The 18625-nt window shown below is 43.2% G+C and overlaps 1 protein-coding gene across 1 annotated transcript in view; it reads left to right on the top strand.

Annotated features, from left to right (window-relative positions):
• The window catches only part of LOC132398909 (docking protein 5-like), a 492926-nt gene that overhangs the window by 299284 nt on the left and 175017 nt on the right, over nt 1-18625 (top strand). Inside the window, exon 5 of the mRNA XM_059978743.1 lies at nt 9881-10070. Coding sequence (XP_059834726.1) covers nt 9881-10070 — 190 coding nt within the window. The remainder of the gene's footprint in view (nt 1-9880; nt 10071-18625) is intronic.

Here is an 18625-nt window from a genome sequence, read left to right as displayed (position 1 = left end):
ATGGAGCATAATTGTTTGGTGAAGCCTTCAGTATGACCCAACACAGATTGGGAGACTAGTTCGCTGAACAACTACACTCCATACACTGGGGAAAAAAAATGGGATCTCTCAGTGGCCACCCATTTTATTTCAACTTCCTATTCCAACATGTCAGTCCATGGCCTTGACTACTGCTGCAAAGAGGCCACACTCAGGTTGGAGAAGCAACACTTTATGTTCCATCTGGGTTGCCTCCATCTTGATGGTATGAACATCATTTCTCAAACTTACAGTCATTATCTCCCTCCCTTTCACCATTTTCCATTCCCATTTCCCTCTCTCACTTCATCTCCTTACCTATCCGTTACTTCCCTCTGGTGCTCCTCCCCCTTCCCTTTCTTCCATAGCCTTCTCTCCTCTCTTATCAGATTCCCCCTTTTCCAGCCCTTTTATCTCTATCTCCAATTGACTCCAGCTCTTTAGTTCATCCCTTCCCCTCTTTCAGTTTCACCTACTACCTACAAAATTGTACTTCTTCCTCCCCCCCCCCCAACTTCTTACTCTGATATCTCACCAGTTTTTCTCCTGTTCTGATGAAGGTTCTTGGCCTAAAACATTGACTATTTACTCTTTTCCATCAATTCTGCCTGGCCTGTTGAGTTCCTCCAGCATTTTGTGTGTGTTCCTTGGATTTCCGGTGTCTGCAGATTTTCTTGTGTTTGTGAATCATCTAACCATGTAGCAGCATCTCAATGCATTAATGCATGCAAAATTCATCAAAAGGTTCAGTTGTTGGTCAGACCAAATGTCAGAATGTGAAAGAAATGTGATCTAAGTGACTTTGACTGTAGAACATTTGTTGGCCGCAGGCAGGGAGATTTGAGTATCTCAGATTCTCAAAGTTCAAAGTCCATTTATTATCAAAATATGGATATTATATACAACCTTGAGATTTGTCTTCTTCCAGGCAGCCAGAAAACAAAAAACAATCTATTAGAACCCATTAAAAATAAATGTCAGTACCCAGTGTGTGAAAAAAAGAACTAATAGAGCAATTAATAAAAAGTAAATAAATAAAAGTCAGAGCTGAAGTTTACAAAAGTGGGCCCACAGCCATGAGCCAGTTCACTGCTGCAGCCAGTCCAGGAACCTATTACTTGCAGGCCACAGCCTCAGTTCAGTACAATGACATGCAAACCTCCAGGCACAGCAGTCTGAACACAGGCCTATCCTTCACCTTTGTCACTGACAAACAGATCTTTTCAATCTAAATCGTCCAAACATCAGCACATTCCCTACTTTTCAACCTGGGTCCTGCCACTTTGATCCAGCACCAAGTTCACCTCAATAATGACCAACATTGACTCCTTGCTTGTTCTTGAGCCTGGGCCCTGCTGCTTGGATTTGGCCTGTACCCGCCAAGCCAAAACCTTGCTGCATTTTTGAGACTCCCATTCACATCGCAAAATGCTAGGTCATACAGGCAGTTCAAAAGCACAATTCCGAAAGGGAAGTTAGAGGCTACTGACTGCAGTGATCTTTGTCCGCAAAAGATGTGATTAATAGAGTCGTTAGTAGATTTGTTTGCTACCATTATGACATTGCCGTTTCTCACCAGCACCGTCTTAGGCTACGTCCACACTAGATCAGATAATTTTGAATACTGTTTTGCGTAAAAATGATAGGCGTCCACACTATGTTTTTTAAAAAATATCTCTATCCACATTGAAATGGAGATTTTGGCGAATCTCCTCCTCCTGCGCATGCGCAGGACACATCTACCAAAAACAAGCGACATGTTTGGTGTTGAATCTCGCTGTAAAAGTGCGTGTTTGTGTAATTATAGACTAGAAAAACTTAAAATGACGGACAGCTGTTGGCTTTCGCACAGGAGATCTTAAAAGTAAAAGAAAACAAATACTGGAGCGTATGGTGGCAACCGACAGGGAGTTCACGGACAGATTGACCCGGCTGACGACAAACATTGAAAAACTGACTAACTCTGTTGCATTATTAAAACACCTTGTTAATTGTATAAAACATGTCTGCATCAATGTTATCTTGTATTTCCATACAATGTTACATTAGGCTGTTAAGCATCTATTGTCAGAGCAGTACTTGCATAAAAAGGTAAACCACCTTCATACGAGCAAGGACAGAAAACAGGGCAAAGTGAGTATACTTATTTATTCAGTAAGTATTGGGTCAAAGTATTTGGTGAGTACATTTCTAACTCTTCTGGCATCAGTTCTGTTGCCGTCTGTTCTGAAATTGTAAGGTTGCGTTCAAGAAAACAATGAAATAGCGCGCTGCTGTCTGACAGTGTTTTCAGATTTCTCTGGTTACCCCATCCACACTGATCTGGCCAATCTGGCATTTCCAAAAATAGACACTTTGGAGAGCGTTTCTGAAAAACTCCGGTTTTGGGGGATGAAAACGCCATTTTACTGTGGACGAAGGGTAAAAACAAAGAGAAAATGCTTTGATTATGGATTTATCTGGTGTAGTGTGGACGTAGCCTGAGGAAAAAAACTGGAAGAAACTGCTGATCTCCTGCGATTTTCATGCACAACATTCTCTAGAGTTTACAGAAGATGGTGCCCTGATACAGCTGGGATTTTATCCCTGTTTTGGGGAATGTGATAGCACTCAATGAGGTTTGAGGAGGGTCTGCAGACCTGCCCCCCCCCCCCCCACAATGACTCCTCAACAAATCCATTAGCTCTTCTACCGGCAACTTCTGATGTTCCAGAACATGTCTTTAAAGTCTCTGGGGAAACAGAACTTTGAGTACTGAGTCTATCAAAGAATGATTATTTTGCCAATGACACATTGCTTTGATTGTCTAAAATCATATATGCTTTTAGTTTTTGATCAGGAAGTCCCTCTAGAAAGCAGGAAGACACTGGTTGGACATATTTTAGAGAAGGATTTGACTTGGGAGCATTCCCTGCATAAGGAGGTCCCATCCAAGGTCCATACTACGCTGCATAAGAGGGAGGTCTTGTCAAAACTCAAGATTCTGTAGACTTTTAGCCAGATAGTCAGATGGGAAACATTGCATAAACTCGGCACTATTGGATGCGACCTTATGCAGTTTGAGATTAGATTTCACTAACATGTCTAGTGGTGCTTTCAGCATGTTGACTGCTGATCCCCATGAGGAACATCATCAAGGATGGCAGTTTTAAAGTGAAAACAATTAAAGACCTTGCAGTCAGACTATTTCAAGATCAGTCTATCATTCTTTTGCCAAAGACTTAATGAAATGATCATTTCACTTTTAGTCAGAGTGGTTAAGTTTGACATTCAGGCAGGGAGTGTCCGGGACTTTAGAGGTGCATTTAAGTTTGTATGAAGATCACTCCCTGTACGTAAGCTGTTTTTATATCATTTCCTGTGCTGGTTAATTTGGATTTCAACCTTAAATACCCAGTGCAAAGACATCCATCTCCACTCACTCTATATTTGCTCTTGAAACAGCAATATCTTTTCACAAGAAAGATCTCATTTAATACCCTAAAGAAGGCTTCCATCTTGGGTGATTTTAGAGAAGGTGCTTAACTTTGCATAACTTTGATATACACACTGCAAAGACAGTAGAGTGAAACGGTATTGCTATTTCAAGAGCACGGAGATAGATCTTTCCACTGTGTGCTTTAGAACAAAATCCAAATTAACCTGCACAGGAAGTGATATAAAAAACAGCCTATGTACAGGAAATTATTTTCTTACAAACCCAACTATGCTGTAGAGGTAAGAACGTTCCCTACGTGGCATCCATAGGATGTCAAACTTAACTACTGAAACTAAATGTCAAATGATTGTCTCAATAAATCTTTGGTAAAGATAGATATTCACAGAGGCTACTCTTGAAAGTGGTTTTACAACACAGTCCTTAACTGTTTTCACTTTGAAACTGTCCTTGATGATATACTTGCTCGTGATAATGTCAAAGGAGAAGTGAGGTGTTGTCTCGTTTGGGAGTCAGCTTTGCCTTGCAAAGGATGAATCCAACTTCACTATGTCCAGCAGTGTCTGTTACCTTCAAGTACCCGTGCTTCAAGTTGAAATCCAAATTAACTCACACAGGAAATGATATAAATGCAGCTTACATACAGGAAGTGTTGATAATATAAAACAAACGGCAGCTCTCCAGGTCAGAACATACATGTTGAACCTTGTAGTGGATTGGCTACTGCAACAGAAGGCTATGAGCATACACTTAGTGGCCACTTAATTAGGAACAGGAGATAACTACTGAAGTGACCACTCTGTGTAAGACTATAAGGATTGACAAAGGGAAGACTGATAGGTTATATTCAGTAAAGAAATATTCCTGAGGTGCTGGAGAGGGGCCACGATGTAAATCATGAACAGTTTCCAGTTGCTGAAATACTGAAATGATTGCTGAGATGCGAAATCTAGGATGCAGCAAGTGAATTATTTTTTAAAATATGAATGATCTTGAGATCATATCTAGAATATTGAATGCATCTTTGACCTTTCCACACAAAAAGAATATATAATTATTAGGGTGTATGAAGATGCAATTGTACCCCAGATATAAGAGAAGGTTGCTTACCATGGGCTCTTCCTTCCTTTAAAGTTAGTAAGAGAAAATTTTATACAGGTACTTAAAGTAAGATGAATTGGAAGAGTTTTTTTTTGCCTGGAACAGAAATAAAGAGCAGGAATCATATTTGAAAATTGACTGAAGAAATAAAAATCTAGTGTGAAAAATATTAAGTGTGCCATTAATTAAGTCACTGAAATGTGTGTTGTGTCAGCCAATGTTAGATTCCAAGGATGTGTATGAAATTGCCTAGTCAACAAGTGTGTTCGAGTGTTGTTAGAATAGAAGGCAATGTTACGGATGGTTGTACTGCCATCCAATATTCTTCTCTCTGAAACTTTAATTGATCTTTATTAGATATGGAGAAAGAAAGAGACAGTATTATCAGGCTAGATGAATTTTAGAAGTTGTGTTTGATGGATCTAATGATGGATCTAGCCCACTCAATCACAAAATAAACTAATAAATATATAAATAAAATTATGTATTTTTGAATAACATTGTTGCTTTCCATTTTAAATAGCCATGTAAGAAGTGCGACTAAAATGTTGATGCACTATCAATAACTCACTCTGAGATGTAAAGGTGAGATATCGGCTTTTATTGACTGGAAGAAGGAACAAGCAGTGAGTGACCATCATACTACATCCTGGAGACTGAGGCCGAGCATCCGGCCTCAATCGCCTTTATACAGGGGCCTGTGGGAGGAGCCACAGGATCAGTCAGCAGGGGGCGTGTCCAGACAGGTCGCACGTAGTCCACCACATTCACCCCCCCTTTGTTTAAAAGAGTCCCCATGTGGCGAAGTTTCTTACAGGTCAAGTCTATCAGGTGGTTGAATCTGTTGCTGCGATCTACGTAGCACCGGCTGTGATTGCACAGATGCTGGCGACATTGGTGATTGCACAGGAGACGGAGGTTGTGCTGGTTCCAGCCCACTAGGTGCCAGTGATCCCTCACGCATGTGCGAGGCAACTTGAATATATGCGTACGAAACGCCCGGTATATAAGTGTCGTGAGGAGTCTGTGTAAGGCCTGGTGAGCGCGGTGTCACCTCAGTTACAGGGTTCATAGTTACCGGAGAGTGTTCAGGGTAGTGGTCTGCTGCACCTGCGGGCGCCAGGTCGCGGACGGAGACTGTGTCCTCCCGCCCATCAGGTAAGACCACGTAGGCATACTGGGGGTTCGCATGTAGAAGAACCCTCTCGACCAGCGGGGAGTATTTATTACTGCTCACATGTTTCCGGAGCAGCACTGGCCCCGGGGACGTCAGCCAAACTGGTAGGGTGGTCCCAGTGACAGACTTCCTGGGAAAAGAGAATAGGCGCTTGTGAGGGGTGGCATTGGTGGACATACATAACAGGGAGCGGATAGAGTGGAGTGCCTCAGGGAGGACCTCTTGCCATCGAGAGACCGGCAACCCTTTTGACTTAAGGGCTAAAAGTATGGCCTTCCACACCGTGGCATTCTCCCGCTTCACCTGTCCATTACCCCGGAGATTATAACTCTTGGTCCGACTAGTAGCAATGCCCCTAGCTAGCAGGTATTGGCGCAGCTCGTCACTCATAAAGGAGGACCCTCTATCACTGTGAATATAGCAGGGATACCCGAACAGAGTGAAGAGCTGGCGCAGGGCTTTTATGACGGACGTGGCAGTGGTGTCGGGGCAGGGAATTCCAAAGGGGAACCATGAGTACTTATTGATAACATTGAGAAAATAAACATTGCGGTCGGTGGAGGGAAGGGGGCCCTTAAACTCAACACTCAGTCGCTCAAAAGGGCGGGTGGCCTTGACAAGTTGCGCCATTTCAGGACGGTAGAAGTGCAGTTTGCACTCAGCGCATACTTGACAGTCCCTGGTCATCATCCTGATGTCCTCCAGGGAGTATGGCAGGTTCCGGGCTTTCACAAAATGGTAAAATCGGGTGACCCCTGGATGGCAAAGATGTGCATGAAGGGCGTATAGCTGGTCGAGCTGCGCGCTAGCACACGCTCCCCGGGATAGGGCATCAGGGGGCTCATTGAGTCTGCCAGGCCGGTACAGGATATCATAGTTGTAGGTGGAGAGTTCTATTCTCCACCACAAAATCTTATCATTTTTGATTTTGCCCCGCTGTTGGTTGCTGAACATGAACGCAACTGAGCGCTGGTCAGTCAGCAAGGTGAACCTTTTGCCGGCAAGATAGTGCCTCCAGTGCCTAACAGCCTCCACAATGGCCTGGGCTTCTTTCTGCACCGCAGAGTGCCGAATTTCAGAGCCTTGGAGCGTACGAGAAAAGAATGCTACTGGCCTGCCTTCCTGATTGAGGGTAGCAGCCACAGCGAAATTGGAGGCGTCACACTCCACTTGGAAGGGAATGGTCTCGTCCACCGCATGCATCGTAGCTTTGGCAATGTCCTCTTTAATGCAGCTGAAGGCCGCGCAGGCCTCAGCAGAGAGGGGAAAAGTGGTAGACTTGACCAGTGGGCGGGCCTTGTCTGCGTAATGGGGGAACCATTGGGCGTAATAGGAAACAAAACCCAGGCACTGTCTGAGGGCTTTGAGAGTGGTGGGAAGAGGAAGTTCTAACAGGGGGCACATACGGTCGGGATCAGGGCCAATGACCCCGTTTTCCACAACATACCCAAGGATAGCAAGGCGGGTGGTTCCGAACACACACTTGTCCCTGTTATAAGTAAGGTTCAGAGCTGCAGCCACTTGGAGAAATCGTTGGAGGTTGGCGTCGTGATCTGGCCAGTTGTGACCACAGATTGTGATGTTATCCAGATAGGGAAATGTGGCCTTCAGTTGGTACTGGTCCACTATCTGGTCCATTTCCCTCTGGAAGACAGAGCCACCACTCGTGACACTGAAAGGGACGCGCAGGAAGTGATAGAGCCTGCCGTCCGCCTCGAAGCCGGTGTAGGGGCGGTCCTCTGGGTGGATGGGGAGCTGGTGATAAGCGGATTTCAGATCTATTGTCGAGTGCACCTTGTACTGAGCTATCTGGTTGACCATATCTGCGATGCGGGGGTAGGGGGTTCGCGTCAAGCTGCGTGAACCTATTGATGGTTTGACTATAGTCCACCACCATCCTATTTTTCTGCCCAGTCCAAACAACAACCACCTGGGCCCTCCAAGGGCTTGTGCTTGGCTCAATGATCCCCTCCCTGAGCAGCCGCTGCACCTCCGACTGAATGAAGGCCCTGTCCCCCGTGCTGTACCTCCTGCTTTTAGTTGCCACAGGTTTACAGTCGGGGGTCAGGTTGGCGAACAGCGGCAGGGGAGGGACCTTGAGGGTGGAGAGGCTGCAAGTGGTGTCGGTAGCGCAGCTGTCGGCCTGGTTCTGGATGGGATGTGTGGGCCCGTGTGTGTGTGTGGTCAGTAGTGATGAAGTCCCACAGAACTGAGGATTCCGGACGGTGAGTGGTGGGAGGGGCCCGTCATATACCATATTCACACTTTCGAGATGGCTCCGGAAGTCCAGCCCCAATAGCACAGGTGCGCACAGTTTAGGCATGACCAATAGCGCAAAGTTCCTATATTCTGTGCCTTGCACCACCAATGTCGCTACACAACCCGCCCGGATGTCAGTGGAATGCGACCCAGAAGCCAAATTGATCCTCTGACTTACCGGCTGTGTTGCGAGTCCGCAGCGTTGCACTGTGTCCGGGTGAATAAAATCTCATTGCTGCCCGTATCAAACAGGCATCTAGTCATGTGCCCCTCCACCCGGATGTCCATCATGGACCTTGCAAGCTGGTGTGGGGCGCTTTGTTTGAGGGTTACCATGGCCAGAGTTGAGCCGTCGGGGTACCCGGTAAGCATCGGAGGGTCGGGGGTGGGGCATGCTGACGCCGACAAAGATGGCCGCCCACATCCGGGGTACCCGGTAAGCATCGGAGGGTCGGGGGCGGGGCATGCTGACGCTGACAAAGATGGCCGCCCACACGTCTCACCTGCAGCGCTGCACTCCGTTCATAGTTTAGACTTACAGACCTTGGCAAAATGGCCCCGCTTTCCGCAGCTGGAGCAGGTCATTTCTCACGCCGGGCAGCATTTTCGGGGGTGATTTTTGAGTCCGCAGAAGTAACAAAGCACGGGCTTCTGACGGGCCGCAGCCGTGGTCAGGTTCAGGGAGCTCGTGGAATCGCGACTGGCTGCGGCATTGGCAAATTCGCTCCCGGGAGCTGGCAGTGGCGGGGTCTGAGGCGTCCACGGAACCAGCGGGGAATCGCGCGACTGGACAGGATCAGTGTTGTGCAGAGCAACTTCCAGAGCGTTGGCCGTCTCGATCGCGGAGCGTAAAGTAAGATCGGCTTTTTCCAGCAGCTGCTGGCACACGTACACTGACGGTCCCATCTCAAAGGCATCTCGTACTAGCAGCTCCGCATGCTGTTCTGCCATGAGCGTCTTGCAGTCACAAGTTTGGATGAGTGTCTGTAGTGCTCGGAGAAACTCGGTGCTCGATTTGCCAGGCTGCTGTCGCCGGGTAACTAAATGACGTCTTGCGTAGACGGTGTTCACTGGCCACAGGTACTGTCTTTTGAGAGCGTCCAGTGCCCCATCGTAGGTCGGCAGGTCCCGGATAATGGAATAAACTTTTGGGGTGACCCTCGAGAGGAGAATTCTATGCAGAATGGTAGGGTCGGTCACACGAACCTCCTCCAAGTACGATTGGAAGCATGCAAGCCAGAGTTCAAAAGCAAGAGCTGCTTCAGTGTCTTGAGGGTCCAAATCCAACCTTTCTGGATGTAAAACGGTTTCCATGTTTTAAAACTTCCAGTCAATAAAATTGATGCACCATCAATAACTCTCTTTGAGACATAAAGGCGAGATATCGGCTTTTATTGACAGGAAGAAGGAACCAGCAGTGAGTGACCATCATACTACATCCTGGAGACTGAGGCCGAGCATCCGGCCTGAATCGCCTTTATACAGGGGCCTGTTGGGGAAGCCACAGGAGCAGTCAGCAGGGGGCATGTCCAGACAGGTGGCACGTAGTTCACCACAAATGTTTCACAAAAGATAGAATTCATTGTAAATAATCTCAAAGTTGGAACTCATAAATTGCCTTGAATTCATTAATTAATATTCCTGTCTCAAAAATTATATTTTGTGTGCAATGTCCTTTAAGAATATAAAACACGTTGGGTTTAATAGCATTTTACAACTGATTCAATGTCATAGCTTCTGATAAAGTATGAGCTTTTAGCTTCTGTGGACCAGTCTATCAGTTCTGCATTTTCCAACTTTCAGAGAAATGAACAAAAATGGTATAGAATGCATTCATATGCATCAGAAAAAAGAAAGTGACGCTAAATTATCTGGTTTATTTTTTTCAGAAAGGTTCAATGTATATTTGATGCCCTCTCCTAATCTGGACGTGCACGGAGAATGCACATTACAAATAACATACGAGAACATCTGTCTTTGGGACATCCATAACCCGAGACTAAAGCTGGTCTCTTGGCCTCTTAGTGCCCTTAGGCGATATGGACGGGACCCCACATGGTTTACGTTTGAAGCAGGCAGGTAAGTAGAAAATGCTTTATCTTGAAATTCATTTAGTAGTTATTTTATATAGAAACATAGAAAGCCTACAGCACAATACAGGCCCTTCGGCTCACAAAACTGTGCCGAACATGTCCCTACCTTAGAACTACCTAGGCTTTACCCATAGCCCTTTATTTTTCTAAGCTCCATGTAGCCATCCAGGAGTCTCTTCAAAGACCCTATCATTTCCGTCTCCACCACCACTGCTGGCAGCACATTCCACACACTCACCACTCTCTGCATAAAAAACTTACCCCTGACATCTCATGTAGTGGTTATCACAATAGGTATTAAACTTATTGAAAAATTGTGTAAATATTGTACATAAGCATTTTATTTTAGTTTATAATAAAGTAATATCAATGTTGTGATTGGCTAATGTAACATAATCTTTTCTTGTTAATGATTTTTTGTTAATAACAGAATCAAATATTTAAATTCACCCGCGGTGCTGTTATATTAATGAGATATTTCCTCAGAATGTATTCATTTAATGTAATCAGTATCCTTTTGATTATTGATGTCAGATTTGAGCTTGCACTTAATCCTCGTTATTAATAGCATTGGAAAGTTTATTATTTGAATTGGTGGTATTACATAGCAGAAGCCCAACTTTAGCAGTACATCTTCCTTCCTCATACTTTACAGTGAATTTGGAATATTTAAACCAAATTCATTAAAAATATATGTTCATTAAAGTCTTAAGTTTTCAAAAGTTTCTTTCCCATCTAGCTCCTGGAATGGTCTCCTCGGCTAAACTTTTTGAAGCAAATATCAGCTGATAGAGCTGATGATGTCAGCTCTACATGAGCTGTCAGAGTAGCTTGGAACTGATTTTCAAGTGGGCATCTACAGTTTTCTGTAGTTAATCTGATCAATAACAATTTAAGTTATGCAGCTCAGGTTAAGGCTGCTCAAATTTTGTTACATCTGTAATATAATATGCATTGTCAGGAAGTGTATATGACAGTGCATGTAAAAGAAAAGAAACAACATTATTTATTGATGATCTGTGATGGCTTGTTTCCCAGAGACCATTTTAGGAGTCAACTACTTGTTCATGACAGGACTTGACATTTGTACAAGGCTTAAAATTTTCAGTGTGGAGGAGAAAAATTCCGTTTTCTTGGTAGAAGTTCCAGAAGGTAAATAAAGTTTCCAGAAAAAAAAGGTTAGATAGTGAATGATCTGGAATGTGCTTTTTGAAAGGATGATCATGGAGGGTTTCAGAATGGAAAGGATATAAGCATAAAGAGGAAAATAAAGAGTGACCCACACATAATGATGGAGGAACTCAACAAATTGGGTGCATCTATGGAGGAAATAAGTAATCGATATTTCCGGTTGAGACCCTTCATCAGGACTAGAAAGGAAAGAGACAGAAACCACAATAGGAAGCTGAGGGTAGGAAAAGAAGTACAACTGGCAGCTAATAGGTGAAGTCACATTAGAAGGAGGAGGGTGGATGAAGTAAGAAGCTGGAGGGTGATAGGTGAAAGAGGTAAGGGGCTGAAGAAGAAGGAATATCATTGGAGGGGACAGTGGACTGTGGAAGAAAGATCAAGGAAGAGATGATTGTAAGGAGAAAAGATGTGGTGACAGGGAGAGCCAGAATGGGGAAAGGGAAATAATGGGGGGGGGGGAAGGGAGGAGAATAACTGGAAATTAGAGAAATTGATGCTCATATCACCAAGCTGGAGTCTACACAGATGCTCTTCCAACTTGAGTGTGGCCTCAACATGACAATAGAGGATGTCATTGACAGATATATCTGAATGGGAATGGGAAGTCAAATTAAAATGAGTAGCTATTGGGGGTCCTGTGCTTTGCAATGGATAGAGTGATGGTACTTGACAAAATGCTCACCAAATTACATTGGGTTTCACCAATGTAGAAGCGACCACGCCAGGAGCACTGGATACGATAGATGACACCGGCGCACTCACAGGTGAAGTATCACCTGAATAATGGGGAGGAATATAAACAAATGTTGCACACACATGATAAAAGAGCAAGAGAGTGCACATAACTGAATAGCTCTTTCAAACCCCCAGCACCAACCCCATGGGCTGAGTGATATCCTTCTCTGCTCTGAAGTTAGCTGTCTTGCCTCTGATTTCAGATGTTGTTAATTCAATTCCTACTCCAGTGGTTTATGCTCAGAATCCTAGGTTGGTGGTCCAGTACAGAAGTGCCAAAAAGATATCTTTTTGAAGCTTACATTTTTTGAGTAAGACATCAAATTGTAGAAGATCCCATAGTACTCTGTCAATAAACAGATGGGGAGCTCCATGTTGTGCCATAGCCAATATATCTGTCTCAACTAATACTAAATAAAATTATCTGGTTATTCTATTAGTTGCTTGAGGAAGTTTGCTGCTCTACTTTTTTTTACATAGATTTGTTATGTTTTTGACTTGCATTATGTTTATCTTCAAATTGTAATATTCTACAGTTGTATGTAGTTTAATGTTCAGAATGACAATCTTCAGTAAGAATCTGGGTGCTTACTTTTTTGTTATTTCAAATCTAGATCCTGCTGCCACTAGTTTTATTCCTTTCTATCTCTATATTCTTCACCAGTCCTATCATCTTCATCTTTTCAGTATCTCTGAATTTAATCCACCATTAGTTGTTGTGTCTTTAACTGCTAAGGCATTAAATTCTGATATTGCCTGTCCTGGTTCTCTACCATAAACACAAGAGATACTGCACATACCGGAAATCCAAAGCAACACACACAAAATACTGGAGGGACTCAGAAGGTCAGGCAGCATCTATGGAAAAGAATAAACAGTTGATGTTTCAGGCCCAAAGTCCTGAGGAAGGGTCTCACCCGAAATGTTAACTTTTTATTCATTTCCATTGATGCTGCCTGAGTTGTGAGATTCTGCACCATTCTATTCTCCTTATGGTCAAACCACTTAAGCAGGCTTTTTTCCCCACCTGACCTAATATTGTCTCAGTATTTACTTATCATCTTGATGAAGGGTTTTGATATAAAACTTTGAATGTCCATTTCCCTCCATAGATGCTGCCTGACCTGTTGAGTACCTCCACCATTTTGCGTGTTGCTTTAGCAGTTATTTTTGTTTGATAATACTCCTGTGCTGTGTCTTGGGCATTTTGGATGTGTTTGATGGTTCTGATAAAAATGAAAGCTACTGATGTTCCCCAAGTGTCAACTGACTGCAGTAATAAATGTCAGTGATGCATGAGAGTCTTTACAGAAAATAGAACACTACAGGCCATTCAGCACACAATGTTGTGCCGATCTTGATGTCAATTAATAGTAAATGTTTCTCATCTATATCTCTCCATTCCCTTTTTAATCATGAATCTATCTAAAAAGCTTTTAAACTCCACCAAACTGCCTGATCCCATGATTAATCCTGGCAACCCATTCAAGGCACTGTATGTGTTAAAATAAAACTTACCTCCCACATCACCTTTAACTTTCCACAACAACCCCCCCCCCCCCCACCAACTAATGATGTTCTTTAGTGTTTAAAATTTTAACTTGGGGAGAAGATTCTATCTTCCTACCCTACTTGTGCTCTGATAATTTTAAAAACCTATATTGTTTCCCCCTTTAGCCTGTGACATTTTAAAGAGAACAACCCAAGAGAAGGTTATACCCTTTAGTCCTGGCAAACCACTTAAGCGTTTTCTTCTACATTCTCCACATACTTCCTATAATGGGGTGACCAGGTGTCTACACAATCTTCCAAGTATTGTTGAACTGTAGTTTCATCTAGCCTCAGCATTATTTCCTTACTCTTATACTCAACACCTCTATCAATAAAAGCAATCATTCTTTACTTCTTCTTTCCCATTTTATCCACTTGCATGACCTGGACCCCAAAGTACCATTACCTGCATACTTCCATTTAACTTTCCAAAATGCAAAACATCACGCTTGACTGGATTAAATTCCATCTGCCACTTCTCTGCCCATATCTATAACTGATCTACATCTCATTGTATTATTTGATAGACATGTGCACTGTCTCCATTAACATCAATTTTGGTGTCATCCATAAAGTTGACTATAGTCCATAAGACATAGGAGCACAATTAGGCCATTTGGCCCATCAAGTTTGCTCCACCGTTCAATCATGGCTAATCATTTTTCCCCTCCTCAGCCCCACTCCCCGGCCTTCTCCCCTAACCTTTGATGCCATGGCCAATCATGAACCTTTCAATGTCTTGGTCCAATGACCTGGCCTCCACAGTTTCCTGTGGTAACAAATTTCAGAAATTCATCACACTCTCCACATTACTGTTTTAAATGGACCCCCTTCTATCCTAAAGCAGTGCCCTCTTCTCATAGACTCCTCCACCATGGGAAACATCCTTTCCACATCTACTCTCTTGAGGCCTTTCAACATTTGAAAGGCGTCAATGAGATAGCCTCTCAACCTTCTAAATTCCAGTGAGTACAGGCTCAGATCCATCAAACATTCCTCATATGATGAACCTTTCATTTCCAGAATAATCCCTGTGAACTTCCTCAGAACCCTCTTAAGTGCCAGCACATATTTTCTTAAATAAGCAGCCCAAATCTGTTCACAATACTCAAGGTGACGCCTCACCAGTGTCTTGTAAAGCCTCAGCTTTACATCCCTGCTCTTGTATTGTAGACCTCTTGAAATGAATACTAACATTGCATTTGCCTTCCTCATCATGGACTCAACCTGGAAGTTAACCTTTCAGTTGTTCTGCACATGGACTCCCAAGTCCCCTTGCATCTCAGGTTTTTGGATTTTCTCCCCATTTGGAAAATAGTCTGCACACTTATTTCTACTATTAAAGTGCATGACCATGCATTTTCCAACATTATATTTCATTTGCCACTTTTTTGCCCATTCTCCTAATCTGTCCAATTCCTTCTGCAACCTGCTTGTTTCCTCAGCACTACCTGCCCTTCCACCAGTGTTCATATCATCTGCAAACTTGGTAACAAAGCCATCCATTCCATCATCTAAATCACTGGTATCCAGTATAAAAAGAAACAGTCTCAATACCAACCCCTGCAGAACACCACTAGTCACTGGCAGCCAACCAGAAAATGATTCTTTGTTTCCTACCCACAGCCTCCTAACAGTCAGCCAATGCATTCGCTATGCTAGTAACATTCCTGTAATACCATGGGCTCTTATCTTGGTAAGAAGCCTCATGTGTGGCACCTTGTCAAATGCCTTCTGAAAATCATAATATACAACATCCACTTCATTCCTTTTATCTGTCCTACTTGTAATCTCCTCAACGAATAACAAAAGGTTTGTCAGGCTAGATTTTTCCTTAAGAAAACCATGACGACTTTGCCCTATCTTGTCCTGTGTCACCAACTACTCCATAGCCTCATCCTTAGCAATTGACTCCAACATTTTCTCAACACCTGAGGTCAGGCTAATTGGTCTATTATTTCTTTTCTGCTGCCTCCCTCTTTCCTTGAAGAGCGGTGTGACATTTGCAATTTTCCAGTCCACCAGAACAATGATTTTTGAAAGATTGTTACTAATGCTTCCACAATCTCAACTACTACCTCTTTCAAAACCCAAAGGTGCAGTTTATCTGGTCCAGCAGATTTATGTAACTCTAGGTCTTTCAGCTCTTTGAGCACTCTCTCCCTTGTAACAGTAATTGCATTCACATCTCTTCACTCACACCCTTCAACACCTGACACACTGTTAGTGTCTTCTACAGTGAAGACTGATGCAAAATACTCATTTAGTTCTTCTGCCATCTCCTTGTCCCTGTTATTATTTCTCCTGCCTCATTGTCTAGCAGTGCTATATATACCCTTTCATCTCTGTTTTATTTTCTATGTACTTGAAAAAGCTTTTACTAGCCATCTTGATATTATTTGCTAACTTGATTTCATATTTCATCTTTTCTCTCCTGATGATTCTTTTAGTTGTTTTCTGTAGATTTTTAAAAGCTTTACAATCCTCCATCTTCCCACTAATTTTTGCTTTGTTGCATTCCCTCTCTTGTGCTTCTGTATTAGCTTTGCCTTCCGTTGTCTGCCATGGTTGTACTATTTTGCCATTTGAGTATTTCTTAATTTTTGGAATACATCTATCTGGCATCTTCCTCATTTTTCCCATAAACTTAAGCCGTTACTGCTCTGCTGTCATCCCTGTCAGCATTACCTTTAAATTTACCCTGGCCAGCTCCTCTTCTCATACCGTTGTAATTTCCTTTAGTCCACTGAAATACTACTGTATCAGACTTTACTTTCTTCCTATCAGATTTCAAGCTGAACTCAATCATATTGTGATCACTGCTTCCTAAGGGTTCCTTTACCTGAAGCTCTCTAATAACCCCTGGTCCAGTTAAATAACACACAATCCAGGTAGGCTCAACAACAAACTGCTCTTAAAAGCCATCACTAAGGCATTCAACAAATTCACTCTCTCGAGATCCATTACCAACCTGATTTTCCCAATCTACCTCCATGTTAAAATCTACCATGACTATCATAACACTACCCTATTGACACGCCTTTTCAATTTCCCATTGTAGTCTGTAGTCCATATCCCAGCTACTGTTTGGCGGCCTGAATATAAATGCCATCAGGGTCCTTTTAACCTTGCAGTTTCTTAACTCAACCCACAAGGATTCAACATCTTCTAATCCTATGTCAGATCTTTCTAATGATTTGATGCCATTCTTTACCAGCAGAGCCACACCAACCCCTCTACCTACCTCCTATCTCTCCAGAACAATGTGTAACCTTGGACATTCAGCTCCCAACTACAACCATCTTTCAGCTACAATGCAGTGATGGCCACATCATTCCTGACATCAGTAGAAGTGCAACAAGATCATTCATCTTATTTCTTATACTCTGTACATAGATACTACACTTTGAGTATGTACTTGCTACCCATTCCTAATGCACTGATACTCATGCTGCTGGCTGCAATTTTGTCCGATCGTCTGCCTGCCCTACCTGACAGTCTGACTGCATACTATCTTTGCTTTTATTAACCATCAGTCCTATCCTGGGTCCCTTTTTTTGGTTCTCATCCCCCTGCCAAATTAATTTAAGCCCTGCCCAACATCTTTAGCAAGACTGCCCATGAGAATATTGGCCCCCCTCTGGTTCAGGTGCAACACAGTCCCTTTTGTACAGGTTATACCTTCCCAGAAGAAATCCCAATGATCCAAGAACCTGAAGCCCTGCCCTCTGCACCAGCTTCTCAGCCATGCATTTATCAGCCAGATCAACCTGTTTCTGTCTTCACTGCCACATAGCACAGGTATCAATCTAGAAATTACTACCCTGGAGGTCCTGCATCTCAGCTTTCTGCCTAGCTCTCAAAATTCTCTCTTCAGTACTTCTTTGCTTCTCCTTCCCATGTAATTGGTACCAATATATTTCAAGACATCTTGCTGCTCTCCATCCCTCTCCAAAATGCTGTAAACATGATCCAAGACATCCCTGACTCTGGTACCTGGGAGGCAACACACCATCCAGGGGTCCCATTCATATTCCACATTCTGTTTCCCTGATTATTATGTCCCCTATCACTACCGTTCCCCTCTTCTCCCTTTTTCCCTTCTGAATCACAGACCCATGCTCTGTGCCAGTAACTTGGTCTCCCTGGCATTCCCCTTTGAGGTCATCCTCCAGAATGGTAAACTTATCATTGAGGGATATGGCCACAGGATGCTCTGTGGTAACTGCCTATTCACCTTCCCATTCCTTGTTCTGACCGTCACACAACTACCTGTCTCCTGCACTTAGGGGTGACTACTTCCTTGTAACTCCAATTGATGATTTCCTCAGTCTCCACTACAAGCTGAAGGTCATCAAGTTGTTGATCGAGATCCCTAACATGGTCTTCAAGGAGCTTCACATCTGGATGCACTCCATGTAGATGTAGTTGCATCTGGCATGAGGAACACACAACGACCACTTAAACTACACTAAGTACCACTGACACAGTAAAGAAAAAAGGAAAACTTAACAGAAACTTATTCAGACAACTTACTTGGAGCCAATGCCTCTTCCGAGTTGAAGCCTTCTTTCAGCCAAAGCCTGACACTCCCACTCTAACCATTGGCCCACTCCCAACAATGCTAATGAATCTGCCAATATTTTCATTGAAATCATTGATAAATATTGCAAAAACTGTTGTTTGTGATTATATCAATGATTTGGATACAAATACAGATTGTTGATCCCGGCAGACCATTACCAGTTTCACAACACCTATTTGATTAGCAGCTGTCTATCCCTAATCTTTATCTTCTATGGGCAAGCCAGTTCCAAATCCAAATTTACAATTTATCCTGGATCACATACATCTATATTTTCTGAATCAACCTACCATGAGGGATCTTATCAAATATCTTACAAAAGTCTATGTTGATAATAACCACTGCTTTACCTCCTCAAAAAACCAATCATGTCCTGGGACATGTATTTCTCTGCAAAAAGCTAAGCAGGTCCGTCCTTTCCAAATATTCATGGATCCTACCCCTCAGTATCTTTTTCAATACCTTTGTGACTATTACTT

The sequence above is a fragment of the Hypanus sabinus genome, chromosome 9, assembly GCF_030144855.1.
Source record: "Hypanus sabinus isolate sHypSab1 chromosome 9, sHypSab1.hap1, whole genome shotgun sequence".
Lineage (NCBI taxonomy): Eukaryota > Metazoa > Chordata > Chondrichthyes > Myliobatiformes > Dasyatidae > Hypanus > Hypanus sabinus.
The sequence above is the reverse complement of the archived record's forward strand: the minus strand, read 5'-3'. Positions and strand labels throughout refer to the sequence as shown.